Source organism: Heterocephalus glaber, unplaced genomic scaffold, assembly GCF_053883595.1.
Source record: "Heterocephalus glaber isolate CG9 unplaced genomic scaffold, H.glaber_assembly_v1.0 deba00001555, whole genome shotgun sequence".
NCBI classification, from domain to species: Eukaryota; Metazoa; Chordata; class Mammalia; order Rodentia; family Bathyergidae; genus Heterocephalus; species Heterocephalus glaber.
The window spans coordinates 11211818-11232524 of record NW_028258346.1 but is presented as its reverse complement, the minus strand read 5'-3'; the positions used below and the strand labels follow the sequence as shown (position 1 = coordinate 11232524).

Below are 20707 nucleotides of genomic sequence, written 5' to 3'. Positions count from 1 at the left end.
CATAGACTTGAATGATGAAGCCTAAAATAGGCTAAGAGAGCTAAAAACAATGAGATTGTGAATTTAAGTGAGGGAGATTTCAGACATATTTGTGGAGGGCAGAGAGTGAGAAGAAGTCAAAGATGAATGAGGGTTTCTAAGATATGGATATCTAGCAGAATAATGATCACATTGAAAAGAGAAATCTATCAGATGAAAATAGTTGCATTATAGATAAAGATCTGTTATAGTTTAGTTTCTCATTAAAAGTGACTGCATTTAAATAAAATTAATATGTTTATAAATACAAGCTTTCACAACTTCAAAATTAAAGTTCTATTTTATAGTAGATTTTTTAGCTCCATTTTAAACTGAGTATGTGCATGTTTTTAAATATAATAATTTTCACCAAATCTGAATCCCATGAGACTTCCTCTTTGTTTTTACCCCGCTGCTCTGCAGGTGTTACTGTGAATACATATTCTTGCTTGGACCCCGGCATACCTGTCCATGGCCTTCGCTATGGTCATGATTTCTCTATTGGATCTACTGTTTCTTTCAGTTGTGATCCAGGATACAGGTTGAGCCATGAAGAGCCTCTTCTATGTGAAAAAAACCACTGGTGGAGCCATCCACTGCCAACCTGTGATGGTAAGGGCTCACATAATATGGAAGATATCAATATTTTTCACATTTGTAAGCAACAGCAATTTATAAAATATGAATACTTATAACCTCAAAGACTCAAGATGAGGTCCTGCACAGTCATATGTTTTCAAAAGCTTAGCTTGAAGTTTTCAAAGAGGACCTTGAATTTTGGCAATGTTTGCTCTCAAATTTATTAATAAAATAAGTAAGAACATACGTAATCAACCATACGTTCCCATAAGTACAGAATGGAGATTCTTGGATGAAATACTGTTGAAAGTGCTAAATTTGGGAAAACTGAATGCAGAGAAAGAATATTGCATTTGCTTCCTTCCCTGGAGGGTAATCTTTCCAAACAGAAGATCCATCTACCACACACACACACACACACACACACACACACACACACACACACCTCTCTAAGCAGCTACAAAGTACAGTGACCACTTACACAGACTGCCCTGTGGGTGGAAAGTTTGTGGTTAGGGTTAGGGTGAAGAGAATATAACAGTATCCTTATTTCTGAGTCTTTTCTAACACATGAAAGTACAGTAACAAAAACTCTTTCTCCCAAAATTGAGAAGTTCTTTTATTGTAGATAGGTAAATTAATTAGATTATCTAATAGGCAGTTAGACAGGACCACCTTCAAGGTGCCAGCCCTCAAGGAGCCAACACAGCCAGGAGCCAACATGGAGAACAATTAAGGCACATTCACTGGTTAGCATTATAAAAAAGAAAAGAAGTACTACTTCCCCTAGAGAGAGATAGCAGTGATTGATATTCTTAATGGGAAATTCCTTGCATGTGACTTGTTTTCCCATTTGATCCCCATTTAATCAATATTACCTGGGTGACCATACTTGTAATCTTATTGGTTGATCATGGTTTTGGGTGACCTCACGCCCACCTTGCAATTTCCATTGGGTCTATAGTTTTGTCCCACCTTTAACCCAGCTCACTTTGTGGCTTTGCTCCATAAAACCCCCTGGCAACCCCAGGCAACACTTTCCTGTCCCCCTTCTGTCTCTCTTAGACAGAAACTTTCTTTCAATAAAATTTTCCTACCCTTAACCTCTGTTCTTCCTAGAATTCATTCTTCGAGAACACAAACTCATGTTTCAGATAGCTGGCAGATTTGGGAGGTGCATCTCTTCCCCTGTATCATTTTGGAAGATTTCCCCTACATCGCCTTCATGCTTGCTTTGTCAAAAAGCACAGTGTAAATCTGCACATCCTTTAGTTCAGGGCTTTAATCTCTATTTACAGCATGATTTTCAATTTCTACAATTATTCTTTTTCAGGTTGGAAGAGCACATTTGTCATTTCATGATGAAATATTTAAGTATTTTCTACACCTTCATTTTTAAAAAACAGCCATATGCCAATTTGTTTTTATAAGATGGTTTAAAACAGTCATCAGCCTATCTCCTCTGTACTTGGTACAATACCATTTGTATTAGTCATTGTTCTTATGATTGTATGTGACAGAAATCCACCTCTAATTACTTTAAAAAATAAAAGCACAAATTGTTGTTCAACTCTTCAAATCATAGGAAAGTTAAGGTATTATACTTCTCATAGCTTTTTATAAACATGAATTCAAACATTTTTATGAGTCAATCTTTCATCTAGACTTTTCCCTGTTTAGTCACATAACTCCCTAAAATTGTAGGATTTTTCCACCTGAGAAATTGGCAGTAGAGAATATAATCTTAGGAAAATGGAAGTTTATAGGTATATCTTCAGAATCTGAAGTTAAGTCCTCATCTCTGTTTCCAGGTAGAAAAGAAAGAAAAACATGAAAGTTATCTGTCTTAGTTACTCAGTTACTTACTCTCATTGCTGAGATACAACACCGGACACCCAAAGTTAAAGGAGGGAAGGTGTATTTGGTTCTCAGTCTACAGAGGTTTCAGTTTATAGTCAGTAGCTCCAAGGTAGGGTGGCATGGCAGACGAGCATCACAGAGGAGCAATAGTTCATGGCAGAAAAAAGGCAGCAAGAGACAAGGGACAAGCAACAGATTCTCTCTGTACCTTTATATCAAAAGGCTACCTGTCTTTAGGGAGGGTAGCATTTAAACCCAGGGTGGAGTGCCTTTAATCCTATCCAAAGCTAGGCCAAAACAATCAGTTTACTAATTTGGTAATCATACCCCCTTAATCCCCGTCACATATTCTAGATCCTGCCATGTTTGAAAAGCCCCACCTATGATGGCATGAGGCTTTGGGGGACATTTGGACACAAATGGTAACAGTATCCGATTGGTCTTTACCAGAACAAGGCACTATAGTAAAGGAGATCTTATGAGGATTGGATTTGTCTTGGTCACATGGTCGTCTGTTCCTATGGAGTGAGATAAATGATAGTGGTGTAAAGGTCCTATGCTTGCCAGGCCCTGATAAAGCTCCATGGTTGACATGAGAAAGGAATATTCACCAAGAAAGAAAGCAATGGAGGCAGCTGTATCAGAAGACACCGGTACTTCAAAATCCATTTTGACTATAGCAGCAACTTACATTTTGTTTACAATAAAACAAGTTATATCCAGTTTTCCTAGGCACAGCACAGGCCCATCTTTTGCCAGTGTGAATTTCTGACTTTTACATTTCATCTTCTACATTTGCCACTAAGATTATTTTATGTTATGCTCCATGTCAAAAGTAGTTAAAGGCTTTAAACTGCCTGGAGATGAAAATCCAGATTACTAGTCATGGAATTTATAATACTGAACCATGAGAACTCTGGAATTTCCAATGGTGTCTCCATCCTGTATTCCTACAGTGCATTTTCCCCAAAGATTATGTCATGTCATTTTGAATTTCTATCTGGATCTGTCCTCTTTTGTTCATTTGTTTGTTTGTTTGCTAACTTGTTTATGACAGGGTCTGACTATATTGATTACTAGTTGGAACTCAAGCCTCATGCTCCTCCATCCTCAGCTTCCCACGCAGCTGGGATGGCAAGCACTCATCTGGGTATCCTCCTCTTTTGCATTCCAGTTTCATCTTGAGCATGAATGAGCAAAGATTAATTCTATTCACCTTTTAAACATTTCAACTTTTTAAAAATGCAGGTGATTAATGATTTCCCATGGACTTGAAATCAGCTGCTTTCAGTACATTATGCACGTGAAGTAGTCATGTATGCTAGGGATAAAATTGAAATTAGATGCTTGGTATCTAACTGTCTTCATAAATTCTCTATACCACTGTCTTTTTTAATAATATGTTTGAGTTCCATTGTCTACTTGAAAATATATTAGGTCTCTAGAATGCTTAAGCCTGATAAGTTATTATCCATTTTTATCATCTTAACAAGGTGGTAGTTTTTAGAGAAGCAAAGATTATCAGTGTGAAAGAATATTTAGTTATGATTTAACCACTCTTAAAATTAACCCAACTCCAATAAGCTTTCTATTTTGAATTAGTGTTTGTCACAGTGCATTTTGCCAATGCACGTATTTGTTAATCTCTCATAATTGTTCAAAATTATTATTATAAAGTAAATACAATTCAAAACATTTGAAATGTAAAATAATCTCATTTTCAAAGATGAAGGACTTCATTAGGATGATGAAAATGATGAGGTTGCTGCTGCTGATGATGGAAAACTTTCAGTTACACACAAGACAATTGCCAAAAAAGAATTTGGAAGTGAGATCAGTTAAAGAGCATATATGAGGATATTGACTGAAATATAAATCCACATTATGCCACAACTCAGTGACTTCTAATTTTTAATATTGATAAACTGACACACAATAAGCATTGATGACCATTGAATGTGATAGAAAACATTTATAAACTGTGATTTATTAAATAAAATGATATTGATCAAATGTTTATTTCTTTAATCTCAGTTCATAGGCATGTATTTATTTTTATTTTCTTGAGATATTTACTTATAAAGATGTGCCTCTTCAAATATTTCTTCTTGTTCATGGTATTTCTCAGACAAATATAGAAGTAAAGAAGCAACTTTCAAAACAATCATAACTTCACAATTTCAGAAAGGATCCAATGAAGAATGATACATATCCTTTTAGGAACCTATAAGAAACTCTTTTACATAGATAACAGTTCCTTTTCTTAGTATTTACTAAGAGGAGCTGCTTAACAATTAATTGTATGCATTTAATTTACCACTTATTTTTACAAGTGCTGCTTATCATTTAAAAAGTATGTTTGTACTTCATATTCAAAAGTGAGAAGTTGAGCTACGTTTTCTTATGGCCAGTGCTACTTCTCAGAGAAGATTAAATACATTATTCTTCTCTAGTGCTGCAATGGATGACATGATTTCCCAGTATTGGAAGAGGACTTTACACCCCTGCTATTACCAGGAAGTAGCTTAGGCAAAGATAGTGGGACTTGCCCTGTTCCAAGGAGGAGGTAACAGATTTGTTCTGCCTGTGCTTCTCTGTGACTGATTGAAATGTATTTTTTTTCCAGCACTTTGTGGAGGAGACGTCAGAGGGCCAAGTGGAACAATCTTATCACCTGGTTACCCTGAATTTTATCCAAATTCTTTGAATTGTACATGGACTGTTGATGTAACCCATGGAAAAGGTAATTTGTCTCATGCAGAAATAATTGGGTTATCTTCTGAGTTTTTACTGAGTCTGTTTTTATTTCATTGTCCTTACAAAGTCACTTTGGATGGCCAAATTGCAGATTAGTACTAAAATATGCTAAAATAAAATTCAATTTAAGGACCAGCTTAGCCAGGCAGGTGGAGAGAGAGGTCCCTGGTGGCCTGGAGCTCCGGTCCATCCAACCCACACCATGCCCACAGTGACCAGCTTAGCCAGGTGGGTGCCTGCAGCTCCCCCACCCCGGCCTCCTGGCTGTGCTGCTACCTGGTTCCACACTACAAAAAGGCACAGGGGCACAGGGGGTCACAAAGGCCATTGTCCTGAGCTCCAGAAGATAGAGCAGAAGGGAACAACAGAAAGAGGGCCTCTCTCAGGCTCCTTGATGAAAACTGAAGCCCACTGGAAAAATGAAGAGAATTTCTGCAATAAAGGCACAACAGACCACCATACTTGGTAAGTTGGAGGGATCATCACCTCTTATCAGAACCTGGACTATCTTCAGGGGAAAGGCAGCTGGAACCTTCAGTAGAACTTTGCAGAGTTCAACCCTACAGAAGACAGGGAGCTCAACTTGGGACTTGCAGCCAGACATCTGCCTGAAACTCATGGGACTGTAACTGGCTTTCTGAGACTCATTGATTTATATCTGCACACTGCTGCCCACGTTGTCTATTGTGACAGCAGAGTCATACCCTGAAGGAGGCCATTCATTTTTATTTGTCATTTTCAAAATTATTATTATTATTTTTGCTCTTATTTTTAATTTTTATGTTTTACTTCTAGTCTTTTCAAATTTTCATTTTTCCATTCTTTTCTTTCTTTTCTCTTTTCTTTCTCTCTCTGTCACACTCGCTTTCTTGCTGTCCCACATTGTTCTTCATCTCATTTGTATTCCGGTTCTCACCGTAATTCAGATTTCTTTTATATTTTTCTTTTTCTTTTCTACTTTTTCCCTCTCTCTCCTGTGTCCTCTGGCCTCACTGCTAACCTTCTTCTAGCCTTCTACCTATCTAACCCTCCTTCCCCAACTCCTTCCAACTTCCCATCCTGAAGGGTAAAGTTGCTACATTGAAGAGTTTATTCACTATAAACATATGCTCAATTTTGATTTAATTCACATAGTTAAAGGTGATAGTTAATAACTACCACAAATTGTGATTTTCTAAGATGTACTTGATGCTGTGGTGTTGCTGATTGTATCACTTGGCTAAGGTGTTGTGATTTATGTAATCAGTTGTCCTTCCTGGTATAATGAAAATGAGACAGCTTCAGAGTCATTAGAGACTCAAAAATTAAAGACCAGCTATATCTGGAAGACACCTCTGAGAAGCAATCATTCCATAAGGGTTCTAAATACAAGCAACAAACATACTTACAATAAACAATTTTGAAGCACCAACCCAGGAATTAAACCAAGGACAGTACCAAAAACAAAAAAGAAAAGACATTTAAGCAAGGCACAAAGTAAGATTTCCACCCCAGCAAAGGCAAATTTGGGGGGAAATGAGGTGGAAAAGTCTGATAATCAACCACCTGGACACCCTGAACTGATAGGACAGGAAGTAACAAAACAGATGAATGAGGCCCTAGAAAAATTCAAAACAGAAAGAATTTCCCAGATAACTACAGAGATAGTGAGCAGAGTGAAAGACATAATTAGAGGCTGTAGAACAGAAACAGATTAAAAAAATAGATGAGCTTAGAAACCTGCTGGAAGCCATGAATGCCCAGGATAAGAAAGAAATGGAAACCATGATCACCCAACATAAGAAAGAAATGGAATCCATGAAACAGATTCAAACAGATATTCGGGAGATTAAAATCTCCACTGAAAGTACACAGCAGATTAAGGGAATCTGAAGATAGAATAGCAGGTATAGAAGACGGGATTGTGGTGAAGGACCATGACAACAGAGATTTCTTAAAAATAGGAAGGTACCATGAGAAATCAATCCAGGAGCTGCTAGATGATGCAAAGAATAATAACATAAGATGGATAGGAGTCCACGAAAAAACAGGAGAAAATACAATTGACATAAAAAACCTGTTCAGAGTAATAATAGTGGAAAACTTCCCAGACAGATGTAGAAAATTTGACATGTAGATAAGTGAGGCATATAGAACTTCAACTAGCCATGATCAAAAAAAATTCTACATCTAGATATATAATAGTCAAGATCCCAGAAATCCAACAGAAGAACAAAATCCTACAGGCAGTTAGAGAAAAGAAACAAATCACCTACAAAGGAAAGTCCTTCAGAATCACAACGGTCTTCTCAACACAAACCCTCAAGTCAAGAAGAGCCTAGAGTAAAGTATTTCAAGCCCTAAAAGAAAATGACTTCCAACCTAGACTGTTGTATCCTGCAAAATTATCTTTCAAAATTGATGGGGAAATTAGATAGTTCTATGACAAAGAACACCTGAGAAATTTCATGAACACCAAACCAGCACTCCAAACAATTTTAAACAATATCCTAGGAAAAGACAATGAAGGTCAAAAATCCATGAGGCCCAACAGAGGGAAGCCACCAGGAAAGGTAAGAAACTAAAGGGAAAGGGGGAAAAAAAGAAATAAAAGAGCCAACAAAAGTAAAACATCATGACAAGGATGAGTTAATATCTATCATAACCATCAATGTTAATGGTCTCACTTCAGCAATCAAAAGAAATATACTGGCAGAATAGATTAAGAAGCAAAATCCAGCAATATGCTGTATAAAACAAACACACCTAACTCAAAAAGAAATTCATAGACTGAAAGTAAAAGGATGGAAAACAGTTCTTCACATGACAGGAATCTGGAAAAAAAACAGGGGTAGCAATCTTATTTGCAGACAAAGTAGATTTCAAACCAAAACTAATCAAGAGAGACAAAGATGGTCACTACATCCTTTTGAAGGGAACAATCCAAGAGGAAGAGATGACAATCATAAACATATATGCACCAAATATGAATGCCCCAACTATACAAAACAAATATTAATGGACATGAAAAACTAAATAAGCAGTAATACAATTGTAGTGGGGGACCTCAATACCCCACTATCACAAATAGACAGATCATCTAGACAAAAAATTAATAATGAAATTCTAGAACTCAACCAAGCTCTTGAACAAATGGACTTATTAGATGTTTACAGAGTGTTCCATCCCATAAAATCAGAATACACATTCTTTTCAGCTGCACACAGGTCATTCTCCAGAATAGACCACATGCTAGCTCATAGGACATGTCTAAGTAAATGTAAGAGAATAAAAGTTAACCCCTGTACATTATCAGACCATAGTGCAATAAAATTGGAGATCAATAACATAAGAAACCACAAACCCCACAAACACATGGAAATGGGGTAACACTCTCCTGGACAACCAATGGCTCACAGAGGAAATTAAAAAAGAAATTAGACAGTTCCTACAAGTAAATGATATGGCCAGTACAACATACAGGAATCTATGAGACCCAATGAAAACAATTCTATGTTGGAAATTCATAGCAGTGAATGCCCATATTAAGAAAACAGAGAACTCAAATAAACAACCTAATGCAGAACCTCAAGTTCCTAGAAAAAGAAGATCATAACAAACCCAAAGCTCACAGAAGAGAGGAAATTATAAAGGTCAGAGCAGAAATCAATGCAACGGAGACTAAAAGAACAATATAAAAAAATCAATGAATCATAAAGAGTTGGTTTTATGAAAAAATAAATAAAATCAGTAAACCTTTAGCCAACCTTATGAAAAAAAGGAAAGCAAAGGCTCAAATCCATGCAATTAAGAATGAAAAAAGTGAAGTCACAACAGATTCATCAGAAATCCAGAAGATCATCAATACCTACTTTAAGAATCTGCACTCTAATAAAATGGAAAACACAGAAGAAATGTACAGGTTCCTTGATACATAAAAATGCCAAAGTTAAATGAAGAAGATATAGAAATTCTAAACATCCCAATTACAATGAAGAAAATTGAAAATGTAATAAAAAATTTACCAACAAACAAAATCCCAGGTCCTGATGGCTTCACTGCTGAATTCTACAAGACATTTAAAGAAGAACTATCACCATTACTCTTTAAACTCATCAAGGAAATTGAAAGGGAAGCAAGGCTTCCAAATTCATTCCAGGAGGGAAGTGTTACTTTGATTCCAAAACCAGGGAAAGACCCAACCCAAAAAGAGAACTACAGGCCAATCTCCCTAATGAACATAGATGCAAAAATCCTCAACAAGATACTGGCAAACAGAATACAGAGGGTCATCAAGAAGCTCATACACCCTGACCAAGTCAGATTTATCCAAGAGATGCAAGGATGGTTCAAGGTTCATAAATCAATAAATGTAATACACCATATTAACAGAGTCAAGGACAAAAACCATGTGATCATCTCAATAGATGCAGAAAAGGCATTCAACAAGATCCAATACTCAGTCATTATAAAAACCCTACAGAAAATTGGAACAGAAGGTCTTTATCTAACCTTGAATAAAGCCATCTCTGAAAAACCAACAGCCAACATCATACTAAATGATCAAAAACTGAAAACTTTCATGCTAAAATCAGGAACAAGACAAGGATGCCCACTATCACCACTCCTGTTCAATATTGTTCTGGGAACATTAGTCCAGGCAATTAGAAAAGAGAAAGAAAGAAAAGGAATAAAGATGGGAAAGGAAGAATTTAAACTGTCATTATTTGCTGATGATATGATACTTTACATAGAAGACCCAAAATACTTTGCCAAAAGACTTCTAGACTTAATTGACAGATTCAGTAGAGTAGCTGGAAATAAGGTCAACACTCAAAAAACAATAGCCTTTTTATACACAAATAATAGACTCACTGGGAGAGAAATTAGGGAATTAATTCCTGTTGCAGCAGCATCCAAGAAAATGCAATAGCTAGGAATCAGTCTAACAAAGGAAGCAAAGGACCTCTACACTGAAAACTACAGCACACTGAAGAAGGAGATCAATGAGGATATAAGAAAATAGAGAGACATCCCTTGTTCCTGAGTAGGAAAAACCAATATAGTGAAAATGGCCATACTTCCAAAATTAGTATATAGATTTAATGCAATGCCAATTGAAATTTCAACAATATACTTCACAGAACTAGAGAAAACAATCCAAATATTCATTTGGAACCAGAAGAGACTTAGAATAGCAAAAGCAGATCTAGGCAACAGAGACATGGCTGGCAGTATTATAATCCAACTTGAAACTATACTACAAAGATACTGTGATGAAAACAGCATGGCATTGGCAAAGAAACAGACCTGAGGATCAGTGGAATACATAAGAAGATGCAGAAACAACTCCAGACATACTCAGCTACCTCATCTTTGACAAAGGAGCCAACCACCATCATTGGAGGAAAGATAGACTCTTTAACAAATGGTGTTGGAAAAACTGGATTTCAACCTGCTAAAGATTAAAATTAGACCCATATCTATCACCATGCACTAAACTAAGATTGAAATGGATTAAGGATCTAAATATTAAGACAGAAACACTAAATTTGCTTGAAGATAAGTTAGGTAGAACTCTTGAAGACATTGGCATAAGAAAAGACTTTATGAACAAAACCTCAGTAGCACAGGAACTAGCAGAAAGAATCAACAACTGGGATCTCATCATATTAAAAAGCTTCTGCACTGCAAGAGAAACCACCTAAAGAGCTAAGAGACAACCTACCATGTGTGAAAAAATTTTCAGCAGCTGACAAAGGACTACTATCTATAATATATAAAGAACTGAAAAAATCAGACCCCCCAAATTCAAAGACCCAATTCAAAAATGGGCATCTGAAATGAACAGACATTTCTCAGACAAAGAAGTAAAAATAGCAAATAAATATATGAAAAAAATATTCCACATCACTGGTCATTCGAGAGATGCAGGTGAAAACAACCCTGAGATTCCACCTCACCCCAGAAAGATTGGCTGCTGTTAAGAAATCATCTAATAACAAATGCTGGCAGGGGTGTGGAGAGAAAGGAACCCTTCTGCATTGTTGGTGGGAGTGCAGACTGTTGGAACCACTGTGGAAATCAGTATGGAAATACCTCAAAGAACTAGGGTTAGAGGTCCCATTTGACCCAGCTGTTCCCCTGCTGGGTTTCTTCCCAAAAGAATTAAAAGAATCATACCACAGCAGTATATGTGCACCCATGTTTATAAGGGCCCAGTTTGTAATAGCTAAAGTTTGGAAACAGCCCCAGTGCCCATCAACTGGAAATTGATAAAGAAGATGTGGTTTGTTTGTTTTTTTAATAAAATGGAGTACTCCTCAGCCATAAACAATGAGAAACTAAAGACATTTATAGGTAAATGGATGCATATTGAGGCCATCTTCTTAAGTGAAATAAATAGGACACACTTCTGTAAATACCGAATAGTTTCTCTAGTGTGAGACTGAAAGTGTAAATAAGGATTAAAATGATTAAAAAAAAATTGATAATTTGAAATAGAAAGAAAAGGTCCAAAGGTGTAGGGTAAGTGGGAGGGGAAGGGGAAAGGAAAGAAGAGAAGGGAAAAATTATGAGAAAAGGAAAAAATGAAAACAAAGTCTTTGTAAATAAGAAGGGATGGAGGGGGTGAAATGCACATAGGAAATGGGTCAAAAATAAGAACCAAGATACATCATGTAGAGGTACAAGCACCCAATGATAAATGTAAATGTACTGTCTACCTAAAATGTACCAATAAACGGATTTAAGGAAAAAAAATTCAATTTAAGTAACTGCAATAGGGGATTATATTTACTTTTCTGCAATATTATAATGTGCTCATGTTTTTACCAGAATGGTGATATATTTATTTTTTGATATATCAAATCAATGTCAGTTGATATTTTCATATCACGAAAACCTCAAAAAGAATGTTATTTTAGGAACTAGATTTTAGAATTTTAGAGGGAAATATGAAGATATTCTGAAGAGCTGAGCCAATTGCAAAGCAAATTGTACATTTTTTAAAAATTTATATTTATTTAATAAAATAGTATTCCTCATATAAAATTAAAACCATTCCACAAATACTAGAGTCTCACATTTTCTAGAACAGATGCAGATATGTCTCACATTATTAGAGTGGAGTGTAAAATTGCACTACACATATGGTAGAGGTAATAAATATCCTTTTAAAAATAAACAAAGGAAAGGCCCTGTAGGAGTAAATATGGTTCATTCATATAATACAGTGTGGAGTATTAAATTAGCAGTGAAATTTATCAAAGTGGTAATAGAGGGAAAAATGACCATCTTCCTATATTAAAACAGAAATGATTTACCATTAGGTACTTGAAAATCCCCATAAGACAATCTTGTCAAAAGTTAATTTATTCATTTTAAAATCTACTTCTACATGGTAGTCCTGCCTCCCCCCTGCCTCCTCCCTCCCTCCCTCCCTCCCTCCCTCTCTCTCTCTCTCTCTCTCTCTCTCTCCTAGATCTTGTCATGTAGCCAAGGTTGGCCTAAAATTTACCATCCTCCTATCCTCCTGCCGCAGCTTCCCAAGTACTGGGGTTATAGTCATCTACTGCTGTGCCTGTCAGAAGTAGTTGTTCTATTAGCCCTGTGGTTGTATTGTTATTATTCATTTACACCATTATATTTTTTGATTTTACTGTAGAAAAATTTCAAAATTCAACACTGGGAGAGTGCTATCACAATTTTAGAATAAAACCTTACTTTTAATAAATTCAAATGTATTGTGTTTTCACATATGATGTTTGCCTTTGATAAAATTGTACACCATTAAGAATACTTGAGGATTATATAGAGGTTGGTTAGTTAGATTTCTACACTGAATTAAATGTAACTGAGGAAAACAAGGTGATTAAAATGAGTATTGTGATGTGGAACAGGAGGAATGAGGTAGAATACATTCCAAAATGTGATTTTTGCCATTCTCTCGAATTCACTATCATTTGCTGAAAGTTAACCAAAGCATCCTATTATTCCAGTATGCAGTGGATTAATGGAGTTTAAAATAAGTTCCCAATGATAAATGTAAACATATTGTATGCCTAAAATGTACCAATAAAAGAATTTAAGGAAAAAAAATAAGTTTCGTGATATTATACAAGAAAATGGAAGGCTATATACTGCTTGTTATGTAAATAGAGGTTTAATTAACACTTAAGGTTTTGCATCTTCACAGGTTGCAAGTGTTAATTAAATCTGTATTTACATGGCAAGAAATGCAGATTTAGATAGCTTTCCTATATGAGCTAACAGAGTATGTTTGAAATAGTACTCCAAAGACTAGGCAAAGTTACATGAAGGATAATCTTTTAAAGTTAGAAGAAATCATTGAGGTACTGTAGTCTAACTTTTTGCGCAGCATGCTAAGTTCTTTCTAAACTGAAAACATGATCAGCTGGCCTGATATGGATACCTCTAGTAAAACCTACTCGAGTTTTATACAGATTTAATTGTTTGAAAATTATTCTGTAACTGTTATACCTCTTCTTCTCCCTGGAGTAGACCAAAAGCAAAAATAGACTAAAAATAAATGAATAAATAAAGAAACAAACACCGCATCCTGTCCACTCTCTCTAACCTGCAGCCACTCACTGCCTCACTGCGCTCAAACTACCATGCATACGGTCCCAAGCATATGGTCCAAGACTTTTCTTCCCTGACTAAACCCACCTGGATTCTTCACCTCTTCAGCATAAACTAATATTTTTGTTTTCATGGTCATTCTAATTTCCTTTCTTTGAATGTATTCCAATTTAATGATATCCAGGGATCCAGAGATAGCGTTTTTTTGCCATTACATCATATTACTAATTGATAATGAGTTTATAATCATTTGTATATTCCTCATAGATTACTGAAACTTTAAATAATAGCTAAGACCAATGCCTAAAATTCTATCATTATATGCAAGTAATATTTTTCTGACTTCAGTGCAGACTTTTATATTTATTCCTGTCAAATTTTTTCTTTTTTTTATATTCAAGAGTTTCTGTGAGATCATGCTAAAGTGACTTACATTTCACTTGTATTCACATTATCTAGTCAGTATATTCTTATGAGCATCAGAACTTTAAGAGCTCATAAAAATCTTTAAAATGTTACAGAAATCAAGATGATACATCATCTACTAAAGAAGGAGATCTTGAGAAAAGAAATCCTACATCCAAAATTCTTTATACTTTTAGGGGTAGGATTGTCCTTTGATAAATCATAGCCCAAATCTATAAGTTTATAAGTTGGAAAAAAAATAGTAAAACCTTCAAAGCCATTGTTTGTGGCATGACTAAAATCTGCACATCAGTACTGTTTTGAGTTTACATTCAAGTCTTTCACAATGTATATGTAACATAAAATGCTTAAACAGAACATTTTGAATGCTCACTGCTATGACAAGGTGTGAAGATGTTGAAACTACTTGCTTTTTCTCACTGTTAGAAATGACGGCCTTTGCCTATCTCATTCTTGAAATGTCTAATGAAGGGCTACTCCACAAACATCTTACTTTGGGAAGTCACTGCCTTCAGAAGCCTCTAACTCCTTTGATAAAGTAGCGACCTCTGTTTCTACGATCCTACAAATATTAACCAATGTTATAGCACTTAGAATAATATTGGAAATTTTAGTTCATGTGCATTTTTCCTCATATGGATCTATTATATTTTTAAAACGTTTTAAAAAGCGGTGTGTTATAAATTTCAAATCTTTCCCAAATCTGGGCTGGGGATATAGCTTAGTGGTTTTGCCACCTGCTGCACAAGTGCAAGGACCTGAGTTCAATCCCCGGTACCAAAACAAATCTTTCCCAAACCTGAAATCACTGGTCCATTATAATTATATATGATTATAATAATAATCACTGGTCTATTGTTATTACCTTATTTTGTCATTGCTTGTGTTTCAGTTTCTTCGGTCTTATTATGCAACTTTTCTTAAAAAAAAAAAAATCCAGAGACTTCAGTAATGCCTGGCATTTAGAACTGAAATATAAACAATAAAAATGTTACTTACATACTCTAATATTTTTTATTTTTAAAAATATTTTGGTGATTGTTTTAGGCCAAGTTAAAAAATAAGTGAATAAACCTCTTCAGAAGAAAGATATATGTGGTAGGCATTGTTTATTTCAATCATAATAGAGTAATTTGTGAGAGGAGCAAAAACTTAGTCTTTTATATGTGTTCTAGCCAATATAATTAAAAACTAACACGAGGTCCAGGGATTTAGCTCAGTGGTTCCACCGCCTGCCTTGAAGCAGAAGGACTGGAGTTTGATCCCTGGTACCAAAAAAAAAAAAAAAAACTAACATGAGAACACACTGAGGCCACAATCAGTCTACTACATACTCACCAGAATGGAACAAATAAAAACAAGTTTTCGAATCTTGGTAAAGATTCAGAGCAAGTATATTTGACTATTGAAATGTAAAATTGCATAGCCATTTGATAAAACAGTACTTGTTAAAGCTGAACATATTACCTCATAACCCAGTAATTCTACTTCTAGATAAGCATCCAGTAAAATTAAGCACATATGTTCATCAGAAGAAATACTTGAATGTTCAGTGGAGCATTGTCTACATTCACAATAAAATATGCAATGCCCAAATGACCAGCACCAGGAAGAGATGAGTGGAAGTGATGCAGTTGCAAGATGGAAGGACTTTCTGCACATTGCTGAATATCACCTATACTTGCACTTAGATGAACTTCAGATATCTGAGTTGAGTAGAAGGTGTCGGATCCAAAGGAGTGGATATTATATAATTCCATTATACAAACTATAAAACTATTTATATAAATTAAGGAAAATATATTGTGCTTTTATTTCTTTGGGAAAATGAAACAACAGAAAAGATTTGTCGGAGGTGCACTGGTAAGGTTGTCTATTGATTTGGGTGCTGTTTGTTAAAACTCGAAGAACTGAATATTTATATGTGTACTTTTCAGGATATTACACAAATAGGTTGAAATATGTGAAAAGTAAATAAATGAGGAGTCATTACATTAACAAATAGTACCTTTCATGGATGCTTTATATTACTCTTCTAAAATAGACATAAGCATATTTTGAATTTGGGTGCTGGATTTAGATGCTGTTTTTATGTTGTTTGGAGTATTGGAGGAAATGGAAGAGACTTGTTAGGTGGACACTAGGAAGCTGCGTCTCTATTATAAACAAAGGGATGTATTTCCCTAGAATTTTTTTTTTTTTTGTACCGGGTCCTTGCACTTGTGCATCCCGAGAATTTTTTAAAGACTCAAATAGTTCCTTTTCAGGTATTAATTTTAAAGTTTATTTTCGAGAAGTTTCCATAACATGACTCACTGTATCTTTCATAAGTGACCTGAAAGGAAAACAAAAATAAGAACAAAGGAAAGAAAATTATGGCACACTTCTTTGTGTGTGCCATTGAGGCCCGAACCCAGAGCCTTTCACACGCTAGCCCAGCACTCTACCACGGAGCTATACTCACACCCCACACTGGGAATATTTCATAGCAGAAAGACAAATGAGAAGACACATAATAATTTTAGATTGGTAGCAAATTCTGTGATTTACTGATGCACCTTGTTTCCATTTCTTTCTTAATAGGCGTGCAGTTCAACTTCCACACTTTCCACCTGGAAGACCATCATGATTACTTGCTGATCACAGAGAATGGGAGTTTTACCCAACCACTGGCCCGCCTCACTGGTTCAGAGCTTCCCTCAACAATCAATGCTGGTCTCTACGGAAACTTCAGAGCTCAACTGCGTTTCATTTCAGATTTCTCAATATCATATGAAGGGTTCAACATTACATTCTCTGGTGAGCAAATAAAGGAAAAAAGACCTTTAGTAACTAAAAAGCAAAACAGGCTTCATAAGCACTGGCATAACATGACAGAGAGGGAAAGCTTACAGAAAAGAAGAAAAATGTTAAAAATAGAACAAGAAAGCAAATAAATATCTCTCAGAAAGTTTTAGGTAAAGTTTGAAGTACCTTGAATATTGTCTCTGATAACAAATTAAAGAGAACCTTTCAGTAAAAGCAAAATATCAGTTAATTCACTAAAAATTGAGTAAAGGCACGATAATTACATTTCCTTAAAACAAGAAAAACTCCTGTGGATTTCTAATAGATGGGAAAATCAGCTAAAAATTTTCTAGTGAACTTAAAATGAAAATTCACATATATGTATATATTTATAAGTGAAATGCAAATTAACATCAGTGATACTCTTGTTTTATTTGTCTTGAAAAAGGTACAGTGACATACCAAGATCAAAATAAACTTAATGTACTCTTCTAGAAGTAAATCATCTAGAAACAAATTAACATAGTTATATCTTTTTTATAGAATAGCCTTATTTGGGGGCTGAGGATTTAGCTCAGTGGTTCTGCTGTCTGCCTCGCAAGCGCAAGGTCCTGAGTTCGATCCCTGGTACCAAAAAAAAAAAAATAGAAAAAAAAAAAAGAATGACCTTATTTGTAGACAATAGTATGAATTGGATTCCAGGAAAAAAAAAAAAAGATAATACCAAAGAGAATAGAAAGTTTTCTCACCACAGAGTACTACTTTTTAGTCGAATGAAATTGTGAGATAAAATTATTTCTTAAAGTAGGGAAATTTAATAAGTAAATCTTATACTAACTTGCTGAAATTAAAATTGTAATACATTATATGTACACATCCAATGATATTGCTAATCTCATCCTATATTAAAATTGTACATATCTAAACATATAACAATATAAATCTTCTTAAAATATTATTTGTTATTTGGATCAAAATCCTTAGCTGCTAAAATAATTAAGTTATTCCACAATGAATAATAAATAAGAATATTCAATATTACCCTAGAATATTAAAAATATGTCCAAATATGCTTTTAAGCAGTCAAACATTAGTTGATCAACATAAAGTTATCCTTGTTGATCTTTATTTCAGTTACATAGTAATTGCTCTGAGAATATTTTTAGTTAAGCTGTTAGAGCTACATATAATAATAATATTTAATCAATTCTACTCTCTTGTACACTAAAGACTGCTTAGTTGTTCATTTTTATGATCATCCATTTCTTGGGGAAAAGGTCGTGTATAAATCTGTAATGTAATAGTTACAAGGATGTGGGTACTTCAGGCTTATATAAACTTTTGCCTCTCAAACAGAATATAGGTTAATTGAACGCCTGTATACTAGAAGCACAAACACTGTTGTCATTTAAATTAAACCCATTAAGGGAAATGTATTTTTACACTGCAAATGATTTCTTTCCAAATGTTATTTTGCATTTGAAAATATGCATCTCTTCTTTTGTTATAACCCAAAAATCTATGAAATGGAAGTTTCTAATGCAGGAAAAAATTAGATAGTTACATTTTCAATTTATCACTGAGGTGACTTTTCTCATTTCTATTTAATTTCACATAAAAATATTCATTAAACTATTAGATATTTCTCACAAGAAAAATTATGTGTCCCACCAGCATGTTTCCAAAATTATACATATAGTTACTCTGAAAATATATGATTAGTCCCTAAAAGCATCCAGTTTGCCAATGAAGAATATGCTCCTAAAAGTAATAGCTATTATTCCTTTCCTCTCCTCTTCGGAGGGGAGGGTTTCCCCTGATTTACAGAGTATAACCTCGAACCTTGCGAAGACCCTGGGATTCCTCAGTATGGTAGCCGCGTTGGGTTCAGCTTTGGCGTTGGTGACACTTTGACCTTCTCCTGCTCACTGGGTTACCGGCTGGAAGGCGCATCCGAGGTCATCTGTCTTGGTGGTGGTCGGCGAGTGTGGAGTGCACCCCTGCCAAGGTGTGTGGGTACGTGGTCAGCTGCTTTCATTTGCTTGTATGTGTAGTCACTGTCCATGGAATTGCATGGTTACACACCCCTTTTTATAAGCTGTTGAATTTCTTCATTTACTTCATATTAATTATTTTCTTTCAACTTGGCAATCTGGTGTACCTTAATTTCTCTACTGCTGCAGTCAAGCTTCAGTACTTCTAAACTTGTTTTCCAATCATGGTAATGAAGAGGGAACAAGACAGGTAGGTAGATGGATAGATTGACAGAATCACAAATAAATGGATATAAACTGGAATTATTTCTTACCATAATCAGTTTTATAAACTAAATCGGTGGTCAGGAAAGACACCAGATTGTACTCAAGACAGTAACACTAAAAATAACATCTACATTCCTATTTTCCAAGGATTGTGCCAGGTATCTGATTTACATGGCTAGTCTCCTTTCAATCTCATATCTACCTCTGTACAATGACAGAAGTGCCACAGTTGTAACCATTTTGCAGATAAGAAAAAGTTCGGAAAAGTGAACTGGTCAAATATTAAATGTTGAGGCACTCTGAAAACCTCTCTCAGACTATTTCCAGAGAGAGCTCAAAGAAAGTGAATCCTTACTTTCTACTGAACTAAAGTTTTGACATTTTGGAACTTAAAATTAACATACATAAAAGCTAATTACACTATGTCAAATGAAGAATAGATGATTAAGTACTACTAAGTCATTTATTGACATGATAGATTAATTAAGCTGATTATTCGTCTCATGTTCTGAGATAAACAATAACAATAATTAAAGTATTGGAAGTGTGGAAACACCACCTAGGTCTTTGAAAATGGTATTTTATCTGGTAAAAGGAGAACATGTTTTTCTTTTTTAAAAAATGAGGGATTTTTTTCATTATAATTTAGGTCATCTTCTATTTTAATTAGAAAACAGAAAGCAAGAAATTTTCCAGCCCATCAGCCATTCAGTATTTACCAGTACTCACTTTTATACAAAATATCATGTTATCCTTATTTCACTAAGCTATTAAAAGTTTTCACAAACATTTAATTTGAATTTAATTGAATTTAGATAAATTTAATTGTGGGTCACAGCACTGTGTAAGTGATAATGATTCCAAATAGGACAAATTGGTAGAGGTTTGATCTGTCCTTTGTGCCCTTATCTTATTGTCTAGCTAAAAAATGTGCCACAGGTGAAAACACAAATGAAGAGAATACCTGTTTGCGTTATTTAATATATTGTCCAAAATATACAAAACTCCTCCCAGCTTGCCAAGTTGCTGACTTAGAAAGAGCTGTACTAAAATAAAAAATAGAAAAAGGGCTGAGGATATATTTTATTGGGAAGGCCTGAGTTCATTCCCTTTACAGAAAGAAGGAAAGAAAAAAGAGAGAGGCAAGTGGAGGGGAAAAAAGGAAGGAAGGAAGGAAGGAAGGAAGGAAGGAAGGAAGGAAGGAAGGAAGGAAGGAAGGAAGGAAGGAAAGATGTCCTTCAGAGTCCCAAACCAAACCAAAAAAAAAAGTGACCTTCCACATTAATATGAATGTGAAAGCTTTTACAGTGATGAGATGGTTTTCATTCTCTCAAAGGGTTATATAAAAGGAGAGATTCCTTTCTTTTTAAAATCACAAGGTTTTTATAGAAATTGCAATCATACAGACTGGAAGTTGGGGATGGGGTCTTGATAAG

At 35.0% G+C, this 20707-nt stretch overlaps 1 protein-coding gene across 6 annotated transcripts in view; it reads left to right on the top strand.

Moving 5' to 3' along the window:
- Csmd3 (CUB and Sushi multiple domains 3) overlaps positions 1-20707 on the top strand; it is a 1141260-nt gene that overhangs the window by 730935 nt on the left and 389618 nt on the right. For all 6 annotated transcript variants that reach the window (XM_087190703.1, XM_087190702.1, XM_087190706.1 and 3 more), the window contains 4 exons: positions 442-630; positions 5084-5200; positions 16807-17022; positions 18838-19026. In XM_087190703.1, coding sequence (XP_087046829.1) covers positions 442-630; positions 5084-5200; positions 16807-17022; positions 18838-19026 — 711 coding nt within the window. The remainder of the gene's footprint in view (positions 1-441; positions 631-5083; positions 5201-16806; positions 17023-18837; positions 19027-20707) is intronic.